At 37.0% G+C, this 24,786-nt stretch overlaps 1 protein-coding gene across 2 annotated transcripts in view; it reads left to right on the top strand.

Annotated features, from left to right (window-relative positions):
• The window catches only part of NUP107 (nucleoporin 107), a 49,391-nt gene that overhangs the window by 9,318 nt on the left and 15,287 nt on the right, over positions 1–24,786 (top strand). For both annotated transcript variants that reach the window (XM_021678609.1, XM_021678610.2), the window contains exons 6-17: positions 892–995; positions 4,630–4,757; positions 5,686–5,734; positions 9,964–10,035; positions 10,421–10,509; positions 12,201–12,279; positions 13,777–13,890; positions 18,039–18,129; positions 18,281–18,357; positions 20,733–20,792; positions 21,487–21,632; positions 21,755–21,803. In XM_021678609.1, coding sequence (XP_021534284.1) covers positions 892–995; positions 4,630–4,757; positions 5,686–5,734; positions 9,964–10,035; positions 10,421–10,509; positions 12,201–12,279; positions 13,777–13,890; positions 18,039–18,129; positions 18,281–18,357; positions 20,733–20,792; positions 21,487–21,632; positions 21,755–21,803 — 1,058 coding nt within the window. The remainder of the gene's footprint in view (positions 1–891; positions 996–4,629; positions 4,758–5,685; positions 5,735–9,963; positions 10,036–10,420; positions 10,510–12,200; positions 12,280–13,776; positions 13,891–18,038; positions 18,130–18,280; positions 18,358–20,732; positions 20,793–21,486; positions 21,633–21,754; positions 21,804–24,786) is intronic.

Raw genomic sequence — 24,786 nt, 5'->3', positions numbered from 1 at the left:
AATTGTATGAGTTCTTTATGTATTTTCGAATTAACCTCTTAGCAGATACGGTTTGCAAATGTTTTCACTCATTCCATAGATTGTGTGTTTGCTTTTTCATTTTGTTAATTGTTTCTTTTGCTGTACAGAGCTTTTTAGATTGATGTAGTCTCACTTGTTGACTTTTGCTTTTGTTTCTTGTACTTTTGGTGTCATATCCAAAAAATTGTTGCCAAGACGAATGTCAAGGAGCTCTTTGCCTATATTTTTTTCTAGGAGTTTTATGGTTTCAGGTCTTATGTTTAAGTCTTTAATCCATTTCAAGTTAATTTTTATGAGTGGTATAAGATAAGGGTCCAATTTCATTTTTCTGTATGTGGTCACCCAGTTTTCCCAGCACCATTTATTGAAAAGGCTATCCTTTCCCCACGAGTATTCTTACTTCCCCTGTCAAATATTAGTTGACTGTACATGTGGGAGTTTATTTCTGGACTCTTTTCCATTGGTCTGTGTCTCTGTTTCTTTGCCCCTATCATACTGTTTTGATTACTAAAGCTTTGTAGTATAGTTTGAGATCAAGAAGTATGATGCCTCCAGCTTTGTTCTTCTTAGGATTGCTTAGGCTATCCTGAGTTGGTAGTTTTGCAAGATGAAAAGAGTTCTGTGGGTAGATGGTGGTGATGGTTGCACAACAGTGTGAATGTACTTAATGCCACTGAGCTGTACACTTAAAAATGGTTCAGATGGTAAAAATTTGTTATATTTATCTTACCACAGTTACAATTTTTAAGAAAATACAGGAGTAAGAAAAAAAAAAGGATGTGTAGCTGTATTTTTAAGTTTTCAAAGAAACAGAATTACCCAGGAGTATGTCACTTAACTTTTGTTCCTTTTCTTTTTGATGTGTTCTAGCATCCATGAGTATGTTTTCTGATTTCCTGCAGTCTTTCTTAAAGCACTCTTCATCTACAGTTTTTGACCTTGTAGAAGAGTATGAAAACATTTGTAGTTGTCAGGTAAGTTAATTTCACACCAAGTTAACTTGGTCAAACTTCAGTACTCTTAGTGTTTTGAACAGCCTCAACCTATGAATTTCCATACTGTATTTAAGGGGGATATCTTAGGGGTAGTGGCAGGGGTGCCATGGTTGGGAGGTTAGCCAGAGCAGCTCTGCTTTTTGCATATTGAAGGTCCAGATAAGATTTCTTTGGGAACAGAAGGATTCTGCTGCTTTAAAAAAAGGAAAATCCAAAATATACAAAGAACTCTTAAAATCCAATAATTAGGAAATGAACAGTCCAATTAAAAAAATGGACATGGGGCTCCTGGGTGGCTAAGTTGGTTAAGCATCTGACTCTTGGTCTCAGCTCCAGTCTTAATCTCAGGGTTGTGAGTTCAAGCCCACGTTGGGCTACATGCTGGGCATGGAGCCTACTTAAAAAAAACAACAATACAAAATATGTTAGTAGAAACCACACCAGAGAAGATACACAGATGGCAAATAAGCATATGAAAAAATGTTCAACATAATTTGTCATTATGGAATTGCAAATCAAAACAATGAGATGTCACTGTACACCTATTAGAATAGCAAAAATCCCAAACACTAACAACACCAAATGCTGGCAAGGATGTAGAACAGCAGTAACTCTCATTCATTGTTGGTGGGAATGCAAAATGATACAGTCGCTTTAGAAGACAGTTTCTTGGTTTCTTACAAAACTGAACATACTCTTATCATATGATTCAACAAACATTCATACTCTGGTATTTACCAAAATAAGTTAAAAACATATGCCCACACAAAAATCTGCTTATAGATGTTTATAGCAGCTTTCTTCATAATTGCCTAAACTTAGAAGCAACCAAGATGTCCGTTAGTAAGTGAATGGATAAATCAACCATGGTACAGCTAGAAAATGGAATATTGTTTGACGCTAAAACGAAATGAGCCATCAAGCCATGAAGAGACAAGGATAAACCCTAAATGTATACTACTAAGCTAAAGAAACCACTTTGAAAAGGCTACATACTGTATGAATTCAACTATATGACATTCTGGAAAAGGCAAAACTTGGAGAGAGTAAAAAGACCTGTGGTCGCCTGGGGATGGGGAAAATGAGCATGAAAAGTGGATGGGTCTTTGGAGGAGTGAAACTGCTCTGTATGAGATTATAATGTGGATACCTGTCATACATTTGTCAACCCGTAGAATATACAACACCAGTTGGACGCCTCAGTAGCTCAGTTGGTTAAGCGTCTGCCTTTGGCTCAGGTCATGGTCCCAGGGTCCTGGGATCGAGTCCCACATCGGGCTCCTTGCTCAGCGGGGAGCCTGCTTCTCCCTGTGCCTGCCTCCCCCCCGCTTGTGTTCCCTCTCTCTCTCTGTGACAAATAACCCTTATATAAGCTATGGACTTTGGGAGATAATGACAGGTCAGTGTTAGTCATTGATTGCTGTAGCAAATGTTCTGTTCTGGTGCTGGATATTCATATTCATAGTAAGTGCTGGAGTTGTATGTGAAGTCAGAAAGTAATGGGAACTCTGTACTTTCCACTCAATTTTGCTGTGAACCTAAAACTGCTTGAAAAAATTGTCTATTTTATTTTATTTGTTTATTTTATTTATTTTAGAGAGAGAGTGCTCACATGAGCTGGGGGAAGAGCAGAGGGAAGAGGAGAGGGAAAGGGAAATAATTTCAAGCAGACTCCGCATGTTGAGCATGGAGCCTGACACGGGGCTCAGTCTCACGACCCTGAGATCATGACCTGAGCTGAAACCAGGAGTTGGCTCCTTAACTAACTGAGCCACTGAGGCGCCTACAAAAAAATTAAGTCTATTTAAAAAAAAAGGAAAAGGAAAAGGGGTACCTGGCTGGCTCAGTTGGAAAAGCATGCAACTCTTTTTTTTTTTTTTTAAAGATTTTATTTATTTATCTGACAGAGAGAGAGACAGGAGGGAACACGAGTAGGGGGAGTGGGAGAGGGAGAAGCAGGCTTCCCGCCGAGCAGGGAGCCCGATGCGGGGCTCGATCCCAGGATCCTGGGATCATGACCTGAGCCGAAGGCAGCTGCTTAACCGACTGAGCCACCCAGGCGCCCCGGAAAAGCATGCAACTCTTGACTTTGGGATCGTGAGTTCTAGCCCCACACTGGGTGTAGAGTTTACTAAAAAAATAAATAAATAAACTAAAAAGAAAAAAAAGGACTTCAAATAACTATTGCATTTAAGAATGATTAAAATAATAATAGCCAATATTTTTTGAGCATTTAATATTGTTTCAATAATCAGTCTCTGAATTGTTCCATTATAAAAGCAGTAGCTTCATTAAATTAAAAAAAACAATAATAATCAGTGAATTACTGGAGTTAGGATTCCAGTAGAAAATTTAATAATGAGAAGTACAGATAACATTTTTTTTTTTTAAAGATTTTATTTATTTATTTGAGAGAGCGAGAATGAGAGAGAGTACATGAGAGGGGGGAGGGTCAGAGAAAGAAGCAGGCTCCCCGCCGAGCAGGGAGCCCGATGCGGGACTCGATCCCGGGACTCCAGGATCATGACCTGAGCCGAAGGCAGTCGCTTAACCAACTGAGCCACCCAGGCGCCCACAGATAACATTTTTATTAAACCTTGCCCTTAAGATAAAAGGACCATTACTTTATGAATACTTTTAAAGGGAGGGAGAAATTGTGGTGGTAGTGATTCTTCATGTTCTGAATGAGAGCGATGCTGTTTCCTAGTTCCCCTTGATAAGATAAGGAAGTACTATTCATAACCTTTGAGAAAGGTTTCCTTTACCCTATGTCCTTAGGCTTTCTGGTAAACAATTTTGTGTATGTTTCTGGGGGAGAACATCCATACTTTTCATTAGATTTTCACACATGCCTCAACCTGAAAAAGGTTAAGAACTACTGTTTTAGAACAAGGAAGAACTTTGGTTAAATTTTGGTTAGAAATGACAATTTTTTAGTACCAATCTTTTTTTTTTTTTTTTAAATAAGAGCTAGAGTGCTTGCCTGTGGGATTGGGGTGGATGAGGAGGATGGGCGGGGGGAGAGGAGAGAGAGAATCCCAGGTAGGCTCCACTTGTAGCGTGGAGCCTGACTAGGGGTTCAATCCAAGACCCCAAGACCATGACCCAAGCTGAAATCAGGAGTCAGACGCCCAACTGACGGAGTCCACCTGGCACCCCTCAGTACCAATCTTAAAATGTTTTTCTTGATTTGTTACATGATACTAATTTTTCAGGCATAATTTGAAGGTATCTTATTTTTAATTTTCATTGCTGTGCTGTTTATGTTATGATTTTGTCAGGTATACGTTAGATTTAGCTTTTTTTTAGTATAAACAAGAAGAAAAAAAATACACCCGTGGCTGTTATTGTTGAATCTGAAATCTAGAGTATGTTAAAACTTTTGCATATGTACTCACATAAACATACCTTACTTCACAGGCTGTTTCTAGTGGGAATGGTATATTGCATTCAATTAAAAAAGGCAATAGATAGGCAGGAACAATTTATAATAACAGTGTGTGTGTGTGTATTATACATGTATATATTTAGTTTTAGCACCCTGCAGTTGAAGAATACAAAGTTATGACTCAGAATGATAGAAAACCTCTTTACCGCTGTGTTTTTACGTCAGGTGAATATACTGAGTAAAATAGTGAGCCGAGCAACACCTGGACTTCAGAAGTTCTCAAAAACAGCCAGTATGCTCTGGCTTCTTCAGCAGGAGATGGTCACGTGGAGGCTGCTGGCTTCTTTGTACAGGTAAAGTTGTGTAGGGCTGACTCATCAGGGAAATAAACACACAGTAACCAGTAGGCAAATTAATTTAGAAGTTAAAAGTAGGATGTGTTTGGAAATAGGTTCTGCTGTTTATGATATTTATCATTTCGAATGCCTTGTCATTAGATCATTGTCGGGGGTGAGCTAGGAGGGAAGAGGGAAATACTAGGTCATAAAGCTGGTAGCTCCCAAGAATATATGTATAACGATTTAAGGAAAGTGGTGAAAGTACTTCAATACTTAGGAGATGGTAGATAAGAAAAAGAACTGAGGGGCGCCTGGGTGGCTCAGTCGTTAAGCGTCTGCCTTCGGCTCAGGTCATGATCCCAGAGTCCTGGGATCGAGCCCCGCATTGGGCTCCCTGCTCAGTGGGAAGCCTGCTTCTCCCTCTCTCACTCCCCCTGCTTGTGTTCCCTCTCTCACTGTGTCTCTCTCTATCAAATAAATAAAATCTTAAAAAAAAAAAAGAAAGAAAGAAAAAGAACTGAAAAACAGACTTCATGTCAAGCGGCACTTTGAAAGAAGTTAACCACATTTTCCTTCTCTCAGATGCTCAGTAGCTTTGGCTCTTATTCTGTTGCTTTTTCATCGTGATGAGAAAATCTTGAAAGAAAATCAGATTATTTAATTTTTGCCATGTGAAAACATTATATTAAAAAGTTAGGTGTCTCCATTAGTAGGTAGCCAAGAAAGACTTTTTGCACTGTGTATTTTTAGTATTGGTCTTGTTCAGGTCTCAATATCAGATCCAGAGGTATTACTTGTAACTTTGTTGTTAAAGAATGATTAAGTTTGATTGGAAACTCATTCGTTTATGCTGGATAGAATGCAGGTTTGTGTATATATGTAGTTTAAAAAGTGATTTCATATATAAATTAAGGCTTTTTCATTTTGTGTTATTTTTCCTCAGAGACAGAGTACAGTCTGCATTAGAAGAGGAAAATACTTTTGCAGTGACGGTAAGCTTAAGATTAATTTTTTCCTCTATAAATATTTAAAAATTAAAATGGTTTTTAGTAATAGAATTTGATTTTTGACCATCTTGAGTTTCTTCATTTTAAAAATTTTACAAATAAAAGGTAACAATCTCATAAAATGATCAAATACCAATTTATATTACAGTAAAAGGTAAAAGTCCTCTTTTATCTCCCTTACTCTTCAGTCTAAGAGTTTGCTACCAGACACTTTTCTGTGTATCCTTATGTTTATATGTACACATAGTTTTTTTAATGTATAGTATGATTTCATTTATACATTATACTGAGTTTCTTTTTATTGTCAGTTCATGTAGATTTACCTTATTTTTTTATAGTATGCCAGAGTGTAAGTGAACCATAATTTTTTCAGACATTCTGATGGACATATTTAGGTTGTTTCCAGTATTTCTGCTATAGCAATCAGTAATGCAATGAGCATTTTTCATATTTATCTGTATATTCCAAAATTTTCTACATTTCTAGAAGTGAAATTGTTGGGTCAAAGTTTGATAGAAATTATCATATTACCTTCCCAATGGAATGTACTGACGGTGGGTGAAGATGTTTAATATCAATCATTTGATGTTGCCAATTGGAGGGAAAGTGTGTTACTTTAATATGCATATCATTGATCGTTAGCAAGGTGGAGTGTTCTTCATTCTTAAGCATTAATATTCTTAATACAAATTCTATATTCATATCCTTTGCTCATTTTCCAATTATTGTTTCCTCTTGTATATGTTAAAGATAGTCTTCTGTTACTTGTCTTTCAACTTTGCTTAAGGGGTCTTTGTCAAGCAGACATTTCTATTTTTATGTGCTCACATCTGTCAGGTTTTCCTTTGTCATTCATTTTTTTGTGTCTTATTAAGGAAGGCCTTTCCTACCTATTTAAAATATTCTCCAATGTTCTCTTCTAACCCCAAATCTTATTTTCTTGGAATTCACCTGGAGTAATTTTGTCTCTGAAGTAAGAAAGAGATTTAATTTTTTTCAAATGGATATCCATTTAGTCCAACACCACTTACCAAACAAATGTATTTATCATATTTATACATAGATCTTTTTTCTCTTTTATTGATTGATTCATTTAAAAACCAGTATTATATAACTAAGTCTGTAATTCAGAAGTTTTGATATTTGGCAAGGTAAGTCTCCCTCCTCATTTAGAAATACATTTTTGCACACTTTTTTCCAGCTAACTTTACAATTTTCAATTTTTTTTAAGCCCTATTGGGATATTTATTGAAGTGGTATTGAATTTGTAAATTTTGGGAGAAATGACGTCTTTACATGTTGAATCTGTTTATGATCATAGCATATCTCTGCATTTATTTAGATTTTTTTAAATTAACATGTAATTTATTATTGGTTTCAGAGATACAGGTCTGTGATTCATCAGTGCTCATCATATCACGTGCTCATTACCCAGTGCTCATTATATCACGTGCCCTCCTTAATGTCCATCTCCCAGTTACCCCAACCCTCCACCCCCTCCATTTATTTAGATTTTTTATAGTTTATATAAATCTGTACTTTTCTCTATAAAAGTCTGTATAAATCCTATTGTGAAGGGACTCTCTGTCCTTACATTTTCTAATTAGTTATTACTGTCAAATAGAAGGTTAATGATTTGTGGGTAGAGCTCATATTTAGACATTTTTCTGAACTCTTACTAGCTCCAGCTGGTTTTTTCATTTGATTTTATTGAGTTTTCTACATTGGCAGTAATTGTCTACCCATCGTAAGTTTCCTTTAATCCTTCTAATCTCTTATTTCTTTTACTTGCCTTATAACATTGACTAGGAACACCCGTACAGCATTGAATTGTATTAGTAATAGCAGGCATTTTTTTCTTATTCCTGACTTTTGATAAGAATGCTTTTGTTTTGGGGCGCCTGGGTGGCTCAGTCGTTAAGGGTCTGCCTTCGGCTCAGGTCATGATCCCGGGGTCCTGGGATCGAGCCCCGCATTGGGCTCCCTGCTCGGCAGGAAGCCTGCTTCTCCCTCTCCCACTCCCCCCTCCCGCTGCTTGTGTTCCCTCTCTCACTGTGTCTCTTGCTCTCTGTCAAATAAATAAATAGAATCTTTAAAAAAAAAAAAAGAATGCTTTTGTTTTATTGCAGATTAAGGGTTTTGCTTTTTTTTTTTCCCTCTTAACTAGCTAAGAGTTGGGATGGGTATTGAACGCAATCAAATATGTTTTAGCTTCCATGAATATCTGCTTTATTTATTAATGTAATGGCTTGCATTTTCCTAATGTTGAGTTATCTTCAAGTAGGATAAACTCTCTTATCATATATTCCTAAATATACTACTAAATTTTATTAGCTAATATTTTATTGAGAACTTTTGCAAATGTATTTTCTTTTTTTGTGACTTATCCTCATCCAGTTTTGGTGTATTATGTTAGCTCTCCAGAACAAGATCATAAATCTCCCATCATTTTTCCATAATCTGTTTGAAGAACATGGAAACTACTTAAAAATATGCCTTTAAAATCATAAAGACCAGGTAGCCTTTTGGGGTTTAATTGCTTTTTATTTTCTGATTATAAAAGTAATTCATGTTTGAAACAACTATAAATACATCAAAAAAGGAGAAAATAAACATTTTTATAGTAAATGGTTTCAGTCATACATGTCTGTTAATCTGCTCTTTCACCTAAAATATTTTTAATATCTTTTCAATCTTTTATTCACTCTATAAACACTATTTTTTTTTTTTTAAGATTTTATTTATTTGACAGAGAGAGACACAGCGAGAGAGGGAACACAAGCAGGGGGAGCGGGAGAGGGTGAAGCAGGCTTCCGCAGAGCAGGGAGCCTGACGTGTGGCTTGATCCCAGGACCCTGGGATCATGACCTGAGCTGAAGGCAGATGCTTAATGACTGAGCCACCCAGGTGCCCCTATAAACACTGTTTCATTCCAGTCTACAAATAGTGATGACTTTGATGTTTTTTCCGTACTTATTACTACTTAGTTCTTTTTCTGGTTTTATATATTAGTTAGAACTTTTAAAGTAAAGTTGAATAATGGACAGGAATTCTTTTCACCGTCTCGATTTTATTTTTTTTTTAATTTTAAAGATTTTATTTATTTGAGAGAGAGAGAGTGCAAGCAGGGGGAGAGGGGCATAGGAAGAGGGACAAGCAGACTCCCCACTGAGCATGGAGCCCAATGTGGGACTCAATCCCAGGACCCCGAGATCATGACCTGAGCCAAAGTCAGATGCCTACCCAACTGAGCCACCCGGGCTCCCCATCTTCTCAATTTTGAAGGAATGTCTCTCTATAGTTATCATTTGCTATAGGTTTCAACTAGATAGTCTATTATATTGACAAAACATTCTTCTATTTCTAATTTATGAAGATATTTTTATCAAGTGACATTTGGCATCTATCAAGGTGTTCATGTTGCTTTTTCCTTTAACCCACAAATAAGATGGATTAATTAATAGATTTGACCCGTGCTTCTACTGGTCACAATATCTTACCTTTTGATATACTGCTTAATATTACTTGCTAATATTTATGTGAAGTTGGCTTTTAAAGTCAGTCTTAAGACCCTTGGATTGTTAAGTTTTATTACCTATCAGCTTCTGCTATGTAAAGTGAAAAGAGTTTAAAGTTTTTAAATGTTCACTTTCTGATATGTCACATGACTACATACTGCCCTTTATTAAGACTTTTTTGTTTGTTTCATTTTGTCCTATATTTTATTTTTCCCCACAACACCACCTCTGGGGACACATGTTAAAATTCCGAGTGTAGCCAAAGAATTAAAGTATCAAGTAAGAGGGGCGCCTGGGTGGCTCAGTCGTTAAGCGTCTGCCTTCGGCTCAGGTCATGATCACGGGATCCTGGGATCGAGTCCCGCATCGTGCTCCCTGCTCCACGGGAAGCCTGCTTCTCCCTCTCCCACTCCCCCTGCTTGTGTTCCCTCTCTCGCTGTGTCTCTCTCTGTCAAATAAATAAATAAAATCTTTAAAAAAAAAAAAAAAAAAAAAAAAAGTATCAAGTAACAGCAGCTGCAAATTGATGTAGCAGTTTGAAATTTACTTAGGAAAATTTTTGAAACATGAATATCCAGATTTGTTGTATGGTTAAATGTTTATGGGTAATTAAATATAATTATGTCAGATTCACTTTAAAATAATATTCTTAGAACATCTTTTTTTTTTCTTTCCTTCAAATAATTTTTTTAATAGGCTCTTAATGCCAGTGAGAAAGTGGTGGTGGAAGCATTATTTCAGCGAGATTCACTTGTCCGCCAAAGTCAGGTATGACTAGAATTTTGAAATTTTTTTTATGAAACGTGGAGAAAAGGTAAATGACATACAGAGAACTGAAACTTTTTTAAGTTTAAAACATTAAAAATTTTTTTCTTTTTGATCTTTCACTTGTAATTAAAAGGCATTAAGAACCTTGTTCTTCAGTTTTTGAATAATGGCCCTAGTATTTGCAGGAATAGCCTTTTAAGAATTGTATAGAACATTTCATTCTTTTGCCATATTTGTATATCTTAAAAAAGTAAAAAATGGTTGGGAAAATTGTTGGTATTTTTTTAAACAAACCTTATTTGAATTAAGGATGTAAGTACCACTTCAAATAAAACACTGACAGATTTTATAGTTAATACTCTTTTTTTCTCTCTCTCTTTCCTAGCTGGTGGTGGATTGGCTAGAGAGCATTGCCAAAGATGAAATTGGAGATTTTTCCGATAATATTGAGTTTTATGCAAAATCAGTGTATTGGTAAGTTACTAAACATTTATTTTTAAAGTCACTCCACATTGGTTTTGTTTATCTTTCAACAATATTTATTCAGTTCTTACTGCTTATTCAGTCTGTCAGCAAAACAGATAAAAACTCTGCCTTTATGTAAAGCGTTATAATTCTTTAAGAGAGTTAGACCACAAATATTTAGCCTGTTGGGTAAGTAGAGCTTTGAAAAAAAGAGTCGGAGTTAATAGATAGAGGATGACAGTGGGTACAGGTTTAAATAGAAGAGGTAATCAGAGCAGACCTCTCTAAGGAAGTAACAAGTAGTGAGTGAGAGGAGGCGAAACATGCAAACATTTGGGCGACAAGTGTTGTAGGCAGAAACAGAAACTGCAAAGATCCAGAAAATGTAGAATATTTACACAAGGAGGCCAGTGTGAACACAGCAAAGAAAAGTATGGTAGGCAATGAGATTGAAGAGGGTCAAATCCTCTAGGACCGTTATAGGCAGCCCAGGGTAAGGCTGTGGGACTTTATTCTGTATGTGATAGAAAACCTTGAGAATAGAATAATGACATGGTCTGATTTGTGTTTTCAAACAGTTAACTGGCTATATTTTCTTAATAATTGTAATTCGATCATCAAGAAGATACTTCAGCTATGTTTCCAGCTACTTGTGATTTTTTTAAAAAAACTTTGGTCGTTAATGCTTTAATCCTTCTAAATTATTTTAGGATCTTGAAACCAAACAGCATGCCTAAGTTAAAGGGACAGTTTATTTCAAGTCTTGAAGAAAAAGTTCAGATGGTGTTCCAGTTACGCCTGTACAAAGTCTGCAAGTCCATTGTTATAGCTTTTCTCTGCTTAACTAGGAAATTAGTGCTATTCAGTGTTTGTTAAAAATTAAATCTCGAGGAGTTACGATTTTTCTGAAAAAAGAAATTTTCATTTAAAATTTAAAAATTTAAGGTAAAATGCCTTAAGGATTTTTTTGCACATTTTTTATGGTTAGTCTCCTTTTCTTACCGATCAGTGGAACAGAATATAGAACCCAAAAACAGACCCACATTAGATGGTCAGTTGGTGTTCAATAAAGGCATTAAGCAGTCCAGTGGGGGGAATGAATGTCTTTTCAACAAACCATGCAGAAAAAACTGGGTATTGATGCAAAAAAAGGTCAACCTTGACACCTCCCTCACACCATACCCAACATTTAATTCAAGATGGATCACAAAAGCTAAAACCACAGAGCTTTTAGAAGAAAACATAGGAGAACATCTTTGTGACTTGGGATAGACAAGTTTCTTAGGTCATAGGAAGCAATAATTGGGGAAAATTGATTGGACTTCATCAAAATGAATAACTTCTCATTAAAGACATCATTAAGAAAATAAAAGGGAGCAAGCCACACACTGGAAGAAACGTGTAAGACTTGTAGCCAATAGAGAACTACAACTCAATAATAAAAGGATAATGCAGTAAAAAAAAAAGAAAAGGGCAAAGATTTGAACAGGTACCTCACAAAAGCGGAGAGATGAATGGCCAATAAAGACATGTAAAGATGTTCAGCATCATTAGTCATCTGAGTTAAAATACCTCTTTCTGTTTAGCATTTTTGCATGTTTTTCTGTGTTTGTACTTTTTCTTACTTTGACTTGATTTTATTGTCTTAAATAAACCTACTAAAATTACTGTTGTAAAAACTCTTGTGCTTTTTCTTGCAGGGAAAATACCCTACATACCCTGAAACAGCGGCAGCTACCTTCTTACATAGGAAGTGTCCGTCCCCTTGTCACCGAATTGGTAAGTTTCACTGAAATGAAAGTTGTCTTCAAGGTTGTTTTTTAAAGGCTGAGAATTTTCTTTCACACAGATCCTTGTTTTGGTTTCCCAAAGGTTTGCATATACCATTTAACTCAAACTACTCAGTTGCATTTGAATTTGATGGAACGTATTTGAACATATCTATGGCCCCTGATTTGTAAATTGTAAAAGAAGGTAGAGAAAGTGATTTGCCAGCTGTAAAAACAAATTTATTTTGGTCTTACAGTAAGTTTTGACTCTTCAACTATGAGGTGATGATTTATGAAAGCTCTTATATATAAAAAGCAGGGGAAAAAAACCTTTGAATTAGCTTGAGGTTAGAAAGGTCATTCTAGGATATGAGTAATAGGAATAACAGTAGATTTGAAAAGAACAGGAGTCTAATTCTTGTAGAAATAAAGGAGTAGAGCTTTGTGACAGGTGGAGACATGTGAACTAAATGTTTATAATGAAAAGTGAGAGAAATAAGTAACAATTGGAAAAATTGATAGGATTCCATTGAGTAACAAAAGTGGTTTTGATGAAAATTGTTTGGTAACTACTAGAAGAGCTTGAAATAAATCATAGCTAAATTACCCTGTAGCAAGCAACTAAAAATCATTTAATCTTAACATCTGGAAAGTGGTGATTTCCTTCTTGCCAGAAAGAGACCGTGTTCCAAAACGGAATGATTGTATCAGTCTGCAGAATATTTGTGAAAGAGCTATTTCACCTATTATGAACTTTATTTTCTGAATCGATATTCATAATACCATATACTTAGTAACATTTGAAATAAGAGTCACATTAAAATAGTTTTTCACTTAAAATTCATCATGAAGATCACATGTGCTCTTTGCTGCAAAAGTGAGGACAGTATGTTATCCCAAATGTTTAAAGGCACATTTTGTTCTATCTATGAAAAATAGTAGGTGGGAATAACTGTTTTAGGTGGATTTTATTTACTAGAAATGTGTTCTTGAAACATTTTTTTATTGGACACTGGTGTGTTTTATTTGGCCTTAGTTCCATAATGGGCTCTCTTCCCATATGTTCTCCAAGTACCAGCTCAGGATTTTCAAGTCACAGAATGTATTGTCGACTCCCCCTTTAGTTTTTTCTCTGTGCTCATTCTCCATCTAGGCCTAATTCTGTTTAGAATTAACTTGGTTGTGTAATTGCTACAACAGAGTACAGCTCATGTCAGCTTGAATGGTGAGTGGCATTTTTAGAATTGTCTGGCTAGGCTGCCATAGTGGTGTTACCGCCTTGCCTGACCTAAGCGTGTACCTTTGTGGGCCAGCAGAGTTTGTTTTGAATGGGCAGCAGACAGTTGTGTGACTATCCGGAACACCTGTGATACTCTCGCTCCCTTTGTTACTTAACTAAATTGTAAATAAATTTATTTCAGTATATAAACTCAGAAGATTTATCATCTCTTGGTGATGTTTAAAATGTGCAAAGAATTTATCGTTGATTTTTGGGGGGGGGGCGTAGGACCCAGATGCTCCCATTAGACAAAAAATGCCCCTTGATGATCTGGATAGAGAAGATGAAGTCCGATTACTCAAGTATCTTTTCACTTTAATCCGTGCTGGAATGACAGAAGAGGTAAGTCATATATCCCTGCTTCTTCAGTTTCAAAGTCATAGACTCTTTTTTTTTTTTTTTTAAAGATTTTATTTATTTGACAGAGAGAGACACAGCGAGAGAGGGAACACAAGCAGGGGGAGTGGGAGAGGGAGAAGCAGGCTTCCTGCGGAGCAGGGAGCCCGATGTGGGGCTCGATCCCAGGACCCTGGGATCATGACCTGAGCCGAAGGCAGATGCTTAATGACTGAGCCACCCCAGTGCCCCTTCAAAGTCATAGACTCTTTAAGTTATAAGGGATCTTTGTGACACCTAGTATGTCTCCTCGATGCAGTAATCTCTTCCACAGTATTTCTGGATCTCCCTTCTGTTTGAACATTTTCAGAAGGCAGTGCATTCTTGTTTGTGCAACTCTAATAGAAAATTCTTTTTAAAAAGTCAAATTTTGCCTCCCTGTGTTGTACCTCATACCCTAGGCATAACCCCATTATTTTTAGTTCTGATTTTTTTTTTTTAAGATTTTATTTATTTATTTGACACACAGAGAGATAGAGAACACAAGCAGGGGGAGCGGCAGGCAGAGGGAGAAGCAGGCTCCCAGCCAAGCAGGGAGCCCGATGTGGGACTCGATCCCAGCACCCTGGAATCATGACCTGAGCCGAAGGCAGACGCTCAACCGACTGAGCCACCCAGGCGTCCTTTAGTTCTGATTTTTAAGAGTTAAGAATGTATCTGACCCTGATTGCTTTTCTAGGTGACACTATTTACCCTTGAATGGCCCTCAGACTTCTTCCTTTTAACCTTACTTTTAGAAATCTCTTTTGTGATAGTTAAAATCTTATGTATAGAATGTGAGGTATCTAATTAGCTTACTGGATGGCTTGTCTGACTCTTGAGGTGAGACAGTCTGATACCTGGGAGCTTGCACCTGTTTTGCAGTCTTCTTGGTGATGTTCTTTAGGTAGATATATGTTAGTTCAAACTATTGTAATTTCCTATGGTAGTAAGTCTTGAATTATTAAGCATCATTCTTATTTTTTAATTAAGAAAAGAAGTGGTTATTACATACTTATTTTATTCAGAAAATATTTAAGTTCCAGCCCCTCTGCCTGGTGATGTGGGAAATAACAGTGGCAAATAAGGATGTATTTTAAAAAACAGAAAACAAAAATATCACTTACTGAAGGCTTGAAAAACAAAAATTCTCAAGATCTCACTACCTTTACATAACTACAGATAGTGGGGTTTTTTATTATTATTATTTACTTACAGCACTCTTTTTTTTTCTGCCTTTTTTTTTTTTCTTAGAGATAGCAAGGACTTCAATAAAGTCCATATTTTCCATCGTTTCCATTTACAAGCAAATAATAATACAACCCTGAAACCCAGAGAGCTTGGGTGACTTCCAAGGTCACAGGATTAGTGAAATAATCAAGGCTGGAATGCAAGGCTCTGATCCCAGTTCAGTGCCTATTCTATTACAGTGCGGTCAGTCTGGCGCTACCACTCACTGTGTGTCCATGAGTAAGCTAATCACCTTTGGGCACCAGTTTTCTCATCTATGAAACAGGCACATAATTAACACCTCTCTCGTTGGGTCAGTATGAGGATCAAGTGAGGTAATTCATGTGAAGTACCTAGCACAGTGTCTGGCTCATAGTAAATATTCAATAAATGAGAACTCTCATTATTATTAACATTTTCACCTTACATATGAAGAAACTAAGTATTAGAGCCTCAGAAAGACTTGACAAGAGAACAAGATTTTTTTTTTTTTTTTAAAGATTTTATTTATTTATTCATGAGAGACAGAGAGAGAGGCAGAGGGAGAAGCATGCTCCCAAGGAGCAGGGAGCCTGATGCAATACTCGATCCCAGGACCCCAGGACCATGACCTGAGCCGAAGGCAGACGCTCAACCATCTGAGCCACCCAGGCGCCCAAGAGAACAAGATTTTTTTTCTTTTTCTTTTTTCCTTTTACCTTTTGGCCCCCTTCATCCATTTCTCCCAACCCCCACCTCTGGCAACCACTGTTCTCTGTATTTATGAGCTGCTTTTGTTGTTTACCTTTTTAATTCCAAATGTAATAAGAGAGGCCACATGATATTTTTCCTAGTCTGACTTATTTCACTTAGCATAATGTCCTCCAGGTCCATCCGTGTTGGTGCAGATGGCATTGTATATCTATGTACCACATCTTTTTATCCATTTATCTGTCAGTGAACACTTAGGTTGTTTCTGTATCTTGGCTGTTGTAAATAATGCTGCAGTGAACATGGGGTGTATATATATTTTCAAGTTAGTGTTTTTGTTTTCTTCAGATAAATACCCAGAAGTGGAATTATTGGATCATATGGTTTTCCTATTTTAAATTTTTTAAGGAACCTCCTTACTGTTTTCCACACTGGCTGCACCAGTTTGCATTCCCATCAGCAGTACGCAAGGGTTCCCTTTTCTCCACATCCTCGCCGGCACTTGTGTTTATTATCTTTTGATAAGACCTTTCTTTTGTACCTCTTTTGAACATCATCATAATCATAGTATAATACATTGAGGTTTTTTTTAACAACTTTATTGAGATATAATTCACATACCATATAATTCATCCTTTATCTTGTATTTAAAATATACAAGTCACTAGTTTTGATACATCGCATTATGCATTTTTTTTCCACTGTGGTAAAATATATATAACACATTTTGTCATTTTAACCATTTTTGGTGTACATTTCAGTGCCACTAATTGCATTTACAATTTTGTGAAACCATCACTATGTTTCCAAAAGCCTTTTCAGCAACCCAAACAGAAACTCTGTAACCCTTATGTAATAACTCCCCATTTCTCCCTTCCCTCAGCCCCTGGCAACCTCTAATCTACTCTCTGTCTGTATGAATTTCCTATTCTAGCTATTTCATGTGAGTGGAATCATGCAATATTTGTTCTTTTGTATCTGATTTATTTTGATTAGAAAAATGTTTTCAAGATTCTATATACAGTTTTTATCCTTTTTTAGATAGCATATCAAAACATTTTTCCATGTTACTACATTTATAATTTTTAATAGCAACAAATCTAGAATGATGTTTGGGGTAGGATATTCTTTAACTGGTCATATTAATTGGGTTCTCTAGGTTCAAGTGATAGAAACCCAACCCAGGTTATTTACAAGGGAGGAATTGATTGGTTTATGGAACAGGGAAGTATAGAGGGTTATATCTGGTTTTAAGTGGGATCCAGGGATTCAAAGGATGTCCCTAGGATACCATCTCTTTCCCAGGCTCTTGGCTCTGTCCCTCTCTCTGTGGCTTCATTCTCAAGAAGCCACTCCTCATGTCAGTGATGGCCCAGCAGCCCAGGCTTACATCCTGCCAGCTAGCAATTCCAGCAGGAGTGTGTCTCCTTCTCACTATCTCCAGCAAGAGCCCTAGGAGTGATTCTTACTAGGTCACATCCCTAATCTTAGAGTTCAGAGGTGGGATCATAGGATCTTACCCAAACCATATGAACTAAATGGGGGAGAGACAGTTCCTAAAAGAGGTTACGTATCTATTTCACTGATTAGTCGAAGCTCATCTGTTTGGTCACAGTTAACATAAATATCAGCGGGCCGAGTGAGCACTAGCGCCTTGTCATTGTAGAGACTAACAGTGTTTGCATGATACTTTCGTGTGAATCAGGGGTCCTCGACCTCTTTAGCCGCATTTGTCTCTAGCAGAATTAAATGCTTGTGGGCACCATGGGAGCCAATTCGTAAGCCCAAAATCAAAGAGCAAAGGGATTATTAGGGAAAGAAAGAAAGGCAGAGACCACAGAAAAGACATGCATGCTGGTGGCAAAGTTGTCTACATTGTCCTTTGCAACATCGTGCTTTAAATGATCTAATCCTGACATATATTGCTTTTCCTTTTTTTTTTAAGATTTTATTTATTTATTAGAGAGAGCACAAGTGGAGGGGAGGGGGAGAGGGAGAGAAGCGGGCTCCCAGCTGAGCAAGGAGCCTAATGTGGGGCTCGATCCTAGGACTTTGGGATCATAACCTGAGCCAAAGGCAGATGCTTAACCAACTGAGCCACCCAGGTGCCCCTGCTTATACTTTTCTATAAAGCACAAGTACTTTTCCAGTACCGCACTGGTTACATAACTGACTGCTCTTTTTTGTTTCTAAAGGCACAACGACTCTGTAAACGTTGTGGTCAGGCATGGAGAGCTGCAACACTTGAAGGCTGGAAACTCTATCATGACCCTAATGTGAATGGAGGTATTTTAGTAGATTTGATTCTGAGAATTAGGGATATATTTAGCACTAAATGCCAGTCTTTATGAAGCATAGCTTTTGTTTTTAGAAATTGTTGAAATAAGGAGTTCTCTATTTTAAACTATAAATTTTTATTTCTTTTACTGTTTTATAGGAACAGAATTAGAACCTGTAGAAGGGAATCCATATAGAATCATTTGGAAAATAAGTTGTTGGAGAATGGCGGAAGATGTAAGATACAAGAAAATCTTTACTGATACTGATTTTTACTCTAATTGCAAGCCTGCTGATGGTGCTGTGAAACATTTAGAGTGCTAGAAGATTCAAGTTTGTTCTCAAAAAACTTTTTTTTAAGTAGGCTCCACACCCAGTGTGGGGCTCGAACTCAGAACCCTGAGATTGAGTTGCATGCTCTACTGACTGAGCCAGGCAGGCGCCCCTGTTTTCAAAAAACTTCTGATCAAATTGAAGAATAGGGGTGGGCAGGCTTAGCTACCATCAGAATTATTCAGATACTGGGGTGGGAAGGATGGGGTGACTGGGTGATAGACACTGGGGAGGGTATGTGCTCTGGTAAGCGCTGTGAATTGTGCAAGACTGTTGAATCTCAGATCTGTACCTCTGAAACAAATAATGCAATATATGTTAAGAAAAAAAAAAGAAGAAGAAGGTAGCAGGAGGGGAAGAATGAAGCGGGGGAAATCGGAGGGGTAGACGAACCATGAGAGACGATGGACTCTGAAAAACAAACAGGGTTCTAGAGGGGAGGGGGGTGGGAGGATGGGTTAGCCTGGTGATGGGTATTGAGGAGGGCACATTCTGCATGGAGCACTGGGTGTTATGCACAAACAATGAATCATGGAACACTTCATCTAAAACTAATGATGTAATGTATGGGGATTAACATAAGAATAAAAAAATAAAAAATTAAAAAAAAAAGAATTATTCAGATACTAAGAATTAAACACTGATAAAAGGCAAAAATACAAAGGAGGTACCAAATGAATTCAGAGAATAAGCAGGGGCTTCCTAGGAGAAAGAATTGAATCGCAGTTTGAAAAATTACTGGGATTTGAGTTGTTGGGTGTGAAAAGAAGAGGAAGGAATTCTTGGTAGGATGTGTAAGTTGGAAAACCTAAGGCAAGGTGGTAGTTCTCTCAGGTTGGAGCAGAAAGCTCACGAAAGGAAATAGAGTCAGTTCTGTTATGACGCCACATGACCTGTGCATTCCTAAAAAAATCACAACAGCATGCAGAATTGTGCAGAAAACCCACAGGTCTTTTCGGGAAAATAGACTTGTGAGCACAGTACTAAAAAACCATCGGTGATACATCAAAAGATAAAAACTTAACAAAACACTGTGAAACAGGAAGTACACAAACGCTTCAATAAATGTAGCACCTTACCTTGAAAAAGCACTGAAATTTACTTATGGAATTGAGTGTCAGGGATTGCAGCTATGAGGTGTAGAAGGAGTTTAGCTGAAATTAAAATGAAAATTGTAACACTTGATATGGATGGAGGTAGCTTATAATACACCTAATGAAGTGAGGTAGCAGGTAGATGTTTGAAGTGTGTTAGTTTTGTGTATTTATAACTGGCTCCATTCAGCTAGGTGTGGTTTTCTGCATTCACCTAGTATTTCTTGTAGATGAAATTGTGCATTATGAGAAATTTGCATTATGTTTAAGTTGTTCCCTGATAGATCAGTTGCACTGGAACAAATTCATATTTTTAAAGCAAAGGTTGTAACAGAACTAATGGAAAGGATGATTGAAAAAGATAAGATCAGGCGTTGGTGGTCCTCAAGTGTTGCTCTAAAGAAGGAGTATATCCTATATAGTAGTGAACCATCAAAACCTCGAGGGCACATGGCAACAGTGCTTTAAGAAGATCAGCATGACAGTGAAAAATAGGCTTAAAAATGGAATGGACTGAAGGCTGAGAAACTAGTTAGGAGCCTGTCGGAATTATTCAGACACGAAGTATTAAGGTCCTGTCCTAGGATAATATTGATGGTGGAAAGGAAGGGAGCAAGAGTGGTCTAGCGGGTGATTGGAAGCAAAGGCAGAGGAGGACTCAGGTATATAGTGAAAGTCTCTGAAGTCTTGTTTAGATGATAAGAAAACAGGAAATGCCATCAATAGAATCTGATAGTAAAATGAACTAATTTGTTGAATATAATTAGTCCTGCTTAGGAATTAAATGCAGACTGATGCAGGACAGGTCCCAGGTGCCTTGTTTTGATGTTTTTAGATAAGTATCAAGTAGTGTTAGGTATTTAGGAACTTCCTAGAGGAAAACACCTACACCACTTCTATCTGGAATAAAATTTGACTATGATAAGTAATCAGAGCATCGTTAGAGTTGGCTCTTTCGTCCTGTATTGGAAATTTAGATGGTTGATTTTTCCTGAAGATTTCAGCACTAACTGTATCAGCAAACCAAGGAGTCCTTCTTGTTGCGCCACTAGATCTTTAACCAAAGTTTAGAAACTATCAAGTGAATAAATAAGTTCAGTTTAGAAGACATTGTAAAATTCCAGATTATGAAAAAAATTGACATACTAAGAAAACTATTTCAAATTTATATTCATTGTATTTCAGGAACTTTTTAATAGATACGAGAGGGCAATTTATGCAGCTTTAAGTGGGAATCTCAAACAGGTATGTAATCTATTTTAATTCTTCCTTTTTCCTATGGGACAAAATCAGATACATATTCTAATAATCATGTAATAAATTTTATAAGCTTAAGCTACTTTCTAAGAGTGGCAGTGACAGCATAATCATGAAATAGAATAGTGACTTGAGCTGCTTAATTTCACGTATGCCATACACCAAATGATGTTTTAATACATGGAATCAGACTTTAATTTCTAAGAGTTGTAAATTTAATTACAATACATTCGCATATTTTTTTTACAACACACATTTATTGATGACTCATAGTGCTCATAGGTTTTTACAGAAGCACCACTAAGGTACAGTGACTGTTGGGATTGTCTTGCGCGTGTGTGTGTGTGTGTGTGCACTTCTTGCAAACCCCACCACCCCCTGCATTTTATAGCTATTTGAAGGATATTGTAATAATTAGTTGATACACCATCTTACATCAACATGGAAAATTGATGCTATTGTGAACTGAGTATGGAAAAAATCTATTAATAGTTCAAACTTTTTAGAAGATGTGGTGTGGGTGGGGGTAAAAAGCTATTTCGTATGGTATTTTACAATCCACTATGTTTTATGTCATTAAAATGACTTTATAGTCCATATCAATGGAAGTAACTGCTTCCCCGTCCCCCCTGCCCCCATTGTTGACTGTGTATGTGTTTCTGGTTTGGCATGGGGGAAAAAGCTCCTTCCTGTCTGCGACACCTGGGAAGACACAGTGTGGGCCTACTTTCGGGTGATGGTTGACAGTTTGGTAGAACAGGAGATCCGGACGTCAGTAGTGAATCTGGATGAAACTGAAGAACTCCCTAGGGAATATTTGGAAGCAAAGTGAGTTTGTTGTTTTGTTTTTTTGTCCTGATGATTTGCAGTATGCTCTGTGAAGTTTTATTTTGTAGCCCTTGTTCATATTATTAATACTGTTTTATCCGTTTCCTGTTTTCTTTTTAAAGTTGGACCTTAGAAAAGGTATTTGAAGAACTTCAAGCTACTGATAAAAAGGTAAATATTAGTAGGAACGTTTTGGGTAACTAGAATAGGAAACAACATTATGCTGTTGTGCCATGTATCTGAAAGGTAAAAAAAAATATGAAACTTTGTTATATTTTCTTACCTCTTACCTAAATGAGAGACATTCTTTTTTTTTTTGAAGATTTTATTTATTTATTTGAGAGCACAAGCGGGGTGGCGGGGAAAGGCAGAGGGAGAGGGAGAAGCAGACTCCCCACTAACCACGGAGCCTGACATGGAGGTTGATCCCAGGATCCCGAGATCATGACCTAAGCTGAAGGCAGACGCTTAACTGACTGAGCCACCCAGGCACCCCTAAATGAGAGACATTCTTTATTTTTTTATTTTTATTTTTTAAAGATTTTATTCATTTATTTGACAGAGAGAGACAGCAAGAGAGGGAACACAAGCAGAGGGAGTGGGAGAGGGAGAAGCAGGCTTCCCACTGAGCAGGGAGCCTGATGCGGGGCTCGATCCCAGGACCCTGGGATCATGACCTGAGCCAAAGGCAGACGCTTAACGACTGAGCCACCCAGGTGCCCCTAAATGAGAGACATTCTTTAAAAGGAAGAGACTTAATTGCATATTTAAATGGTACATCATTTCTGTCTCTTTTGTTCAGCATTGGTTTCATCTAAAAATAAGGGTATGCATGTAAGCTAATTTATCCCTTTCTGAAAAGAGAAATATTAATGGAAAATTAACAAGGACTTTTCCTAGATCTTAAAATAATATTTTTAGGTAATATTCTCCTAAATAATTTTAAATAACTGAAGTATATAACAAAATAATCCAAAGATATAAATAAAACCTATATAATAACTCCCTCCTAACCACTTTATGGTTATTCTCATTCCCCAGAGATGATAAAATATATAGCTATGTAGTCTTTTATATCCTTCTCCATACTCTTAGAAATATGTGTAAATAATGTAGATATTCCAAAATAGGATTTTGATTTTTGTTGTTGTTTTTTGCATCATACTACATACATTACTCTACAACTTGGCCGGGGGTGGGGGGGTGTTTTGTTTTTATTTATTTGCTTTTTTGAGAGAGAGAGAGATTGCATGAGGGGGAAGGGGCAAAGGGAGAGAGAGAATCTTAAGCAGCCTCCATGCCCAGCACAGAGCCCCAGCATGGAGTTGGACACAGGGCTCAATTTCATGATCTTGAGATCATGACCTGAGCTGAAATCAAGAATCCGGATGCTTAACTGACTGAGCCACCCACGCACCCCAGTTGTTTGGTTTTTGGTTTTGGGGGTTTTTTGTTTTTTTTTTTTTCATTTAATGATACTTTCTCCAAGTTAGTGGATATAGATTTTAATGTAACCTGACTTGTTCTTTTTTTTTTTTTTTTTTAAGATTTTATTTATTTATTTGAGACAGAATGAGAGAGAGAGAAATCTCATGAGAGGGGGGAGGGTCAGAGGGAGAAGCAGGTTCCCCGCCGAGCAGGGAGCCCGATGCGGGACTCGATCCCGGGACTCCAGGATCATGACCTGAGCCGAAGGCAGTCGCTTAACCGACTGAGCCACCCAGGTGCCCCCTGACTTATTCTTTTTAATCATTCCTCTTTTGATGGTGTTTAGGTTGTTTCTAGCACTGCAGTGAACATTCTTATATACATATATGCTTATCTACTAGTCCTCTATTTTAGGATAAGTGTCCTAAAAGCAGAGTTGCTGAGTTAAAGGGTAGCTGTATATTAAGTTTATTACCTGGTTGTAGCATTTAATTCATACTCCCATAAGTAATTTATTAATGTGGCCATTTCCTTGCATTCTCATGAGTCCCAAATATCACACTTTGAATTTTTTGCTAATCCATCAGATTAGGTGGGATGTAGGAACTCACTGTACTGCTTATATTTCCCTGTTTATTCATAAGGCTAGCAAGTTTTCCTGTGTTTATTGACCATTTGTGAATTTCCTGTTCAGATCTTTTACCTATTTTTCTGTTGAGTTTTATCTTTTCCTTAATACTATATATGACCTCTTTGTATAGTAAAGAAATTAATGCTTCTTCTATCAAGTGTTTATTACCAGTCTGTTATTTTGGAGATTCCAGGTAATTGAAAATAAAACAAGTAAAGGAATAGATACAAATATTAGAAAGGGGGGAATATTTACTTATGATAAAAGTGTAAATCTAGAAACTCAAGATTCAATCAGTTACTGGGATTGATAAAAGAATTAATAAGAATTGAGAGTTTTTTAAGTACCTAAATTCAAGACAAAGCTACCCAAAAAATCATAGCCTGTCTGTACTTTCCACAGCTAATTAGAAAAGGATTTAGTCCTCCCCCCCAAAAAAGTCCCTTTAAATTACTGACCCAAACTATAAGATATATAGGATAAAATTAACTAGGGGTTTGAGGACTTTCATAAAGAAACTATAGAATCTTACTGGAAGACATGAGTCAATAGATGTACATGTTCCTGGATGAGAGGATTTGATGTAAATATTAGCCATTCCAAAATTAACATAGAAACCTAATACTTTGGGGGATTATTTCTGAACAGAAAATTTTACAAGTAGAAGAATAAGTGAGAATGGCAAGAAAATTTGGAAAGGAATAATATTTTTTTTTAAAAGATTTTATTTATTTATTTGAGAGAGTGAGAGAGAGAGAGCACAAGAGGGGGGAGCAGGAGAGGGAGAAGCAGACTCCCCGCCAAGCAGGGAGCCCGATGTGGGACTCGATCCCGGGACTCCAGGATCATGACCCGAGCCGAAGGCAGTCGCTCAACCAACTGAGCCACCCAGGCGCCCCTGGAAAGGAATAATATTATGAAGTACTTGACTTACTCAATAATAAAACAGTATAAGTATACAACAAAACAATATGCAGTTAGCACAGGAATGAATAGATCAGTGAAATACAGACGTCATTGTTAGATCCAAATATGTATTAGCACTCCATAGATGACAGAGGCAATCTTTCATTTCAAAGGAAGAGAGATGGTTTA

This window comes from Neomonachus schauinslandi, chromosome 5 (assembly GCF_002201575.2).
Source record: "Neomonachus schauinslandi chromosome 5, ASM220157v2, whole genome shotgun sequence".
Classification (NCBI taxonomy): Eukaryota; Metazoa; Chordata; class Mammalia; order Carnivora; family Phocidae; genus Neomonachus; species Neomonachus schauinslandi.
This window is presented reverse-complemented; position numbering and strand designations above follow the sequence as displayed.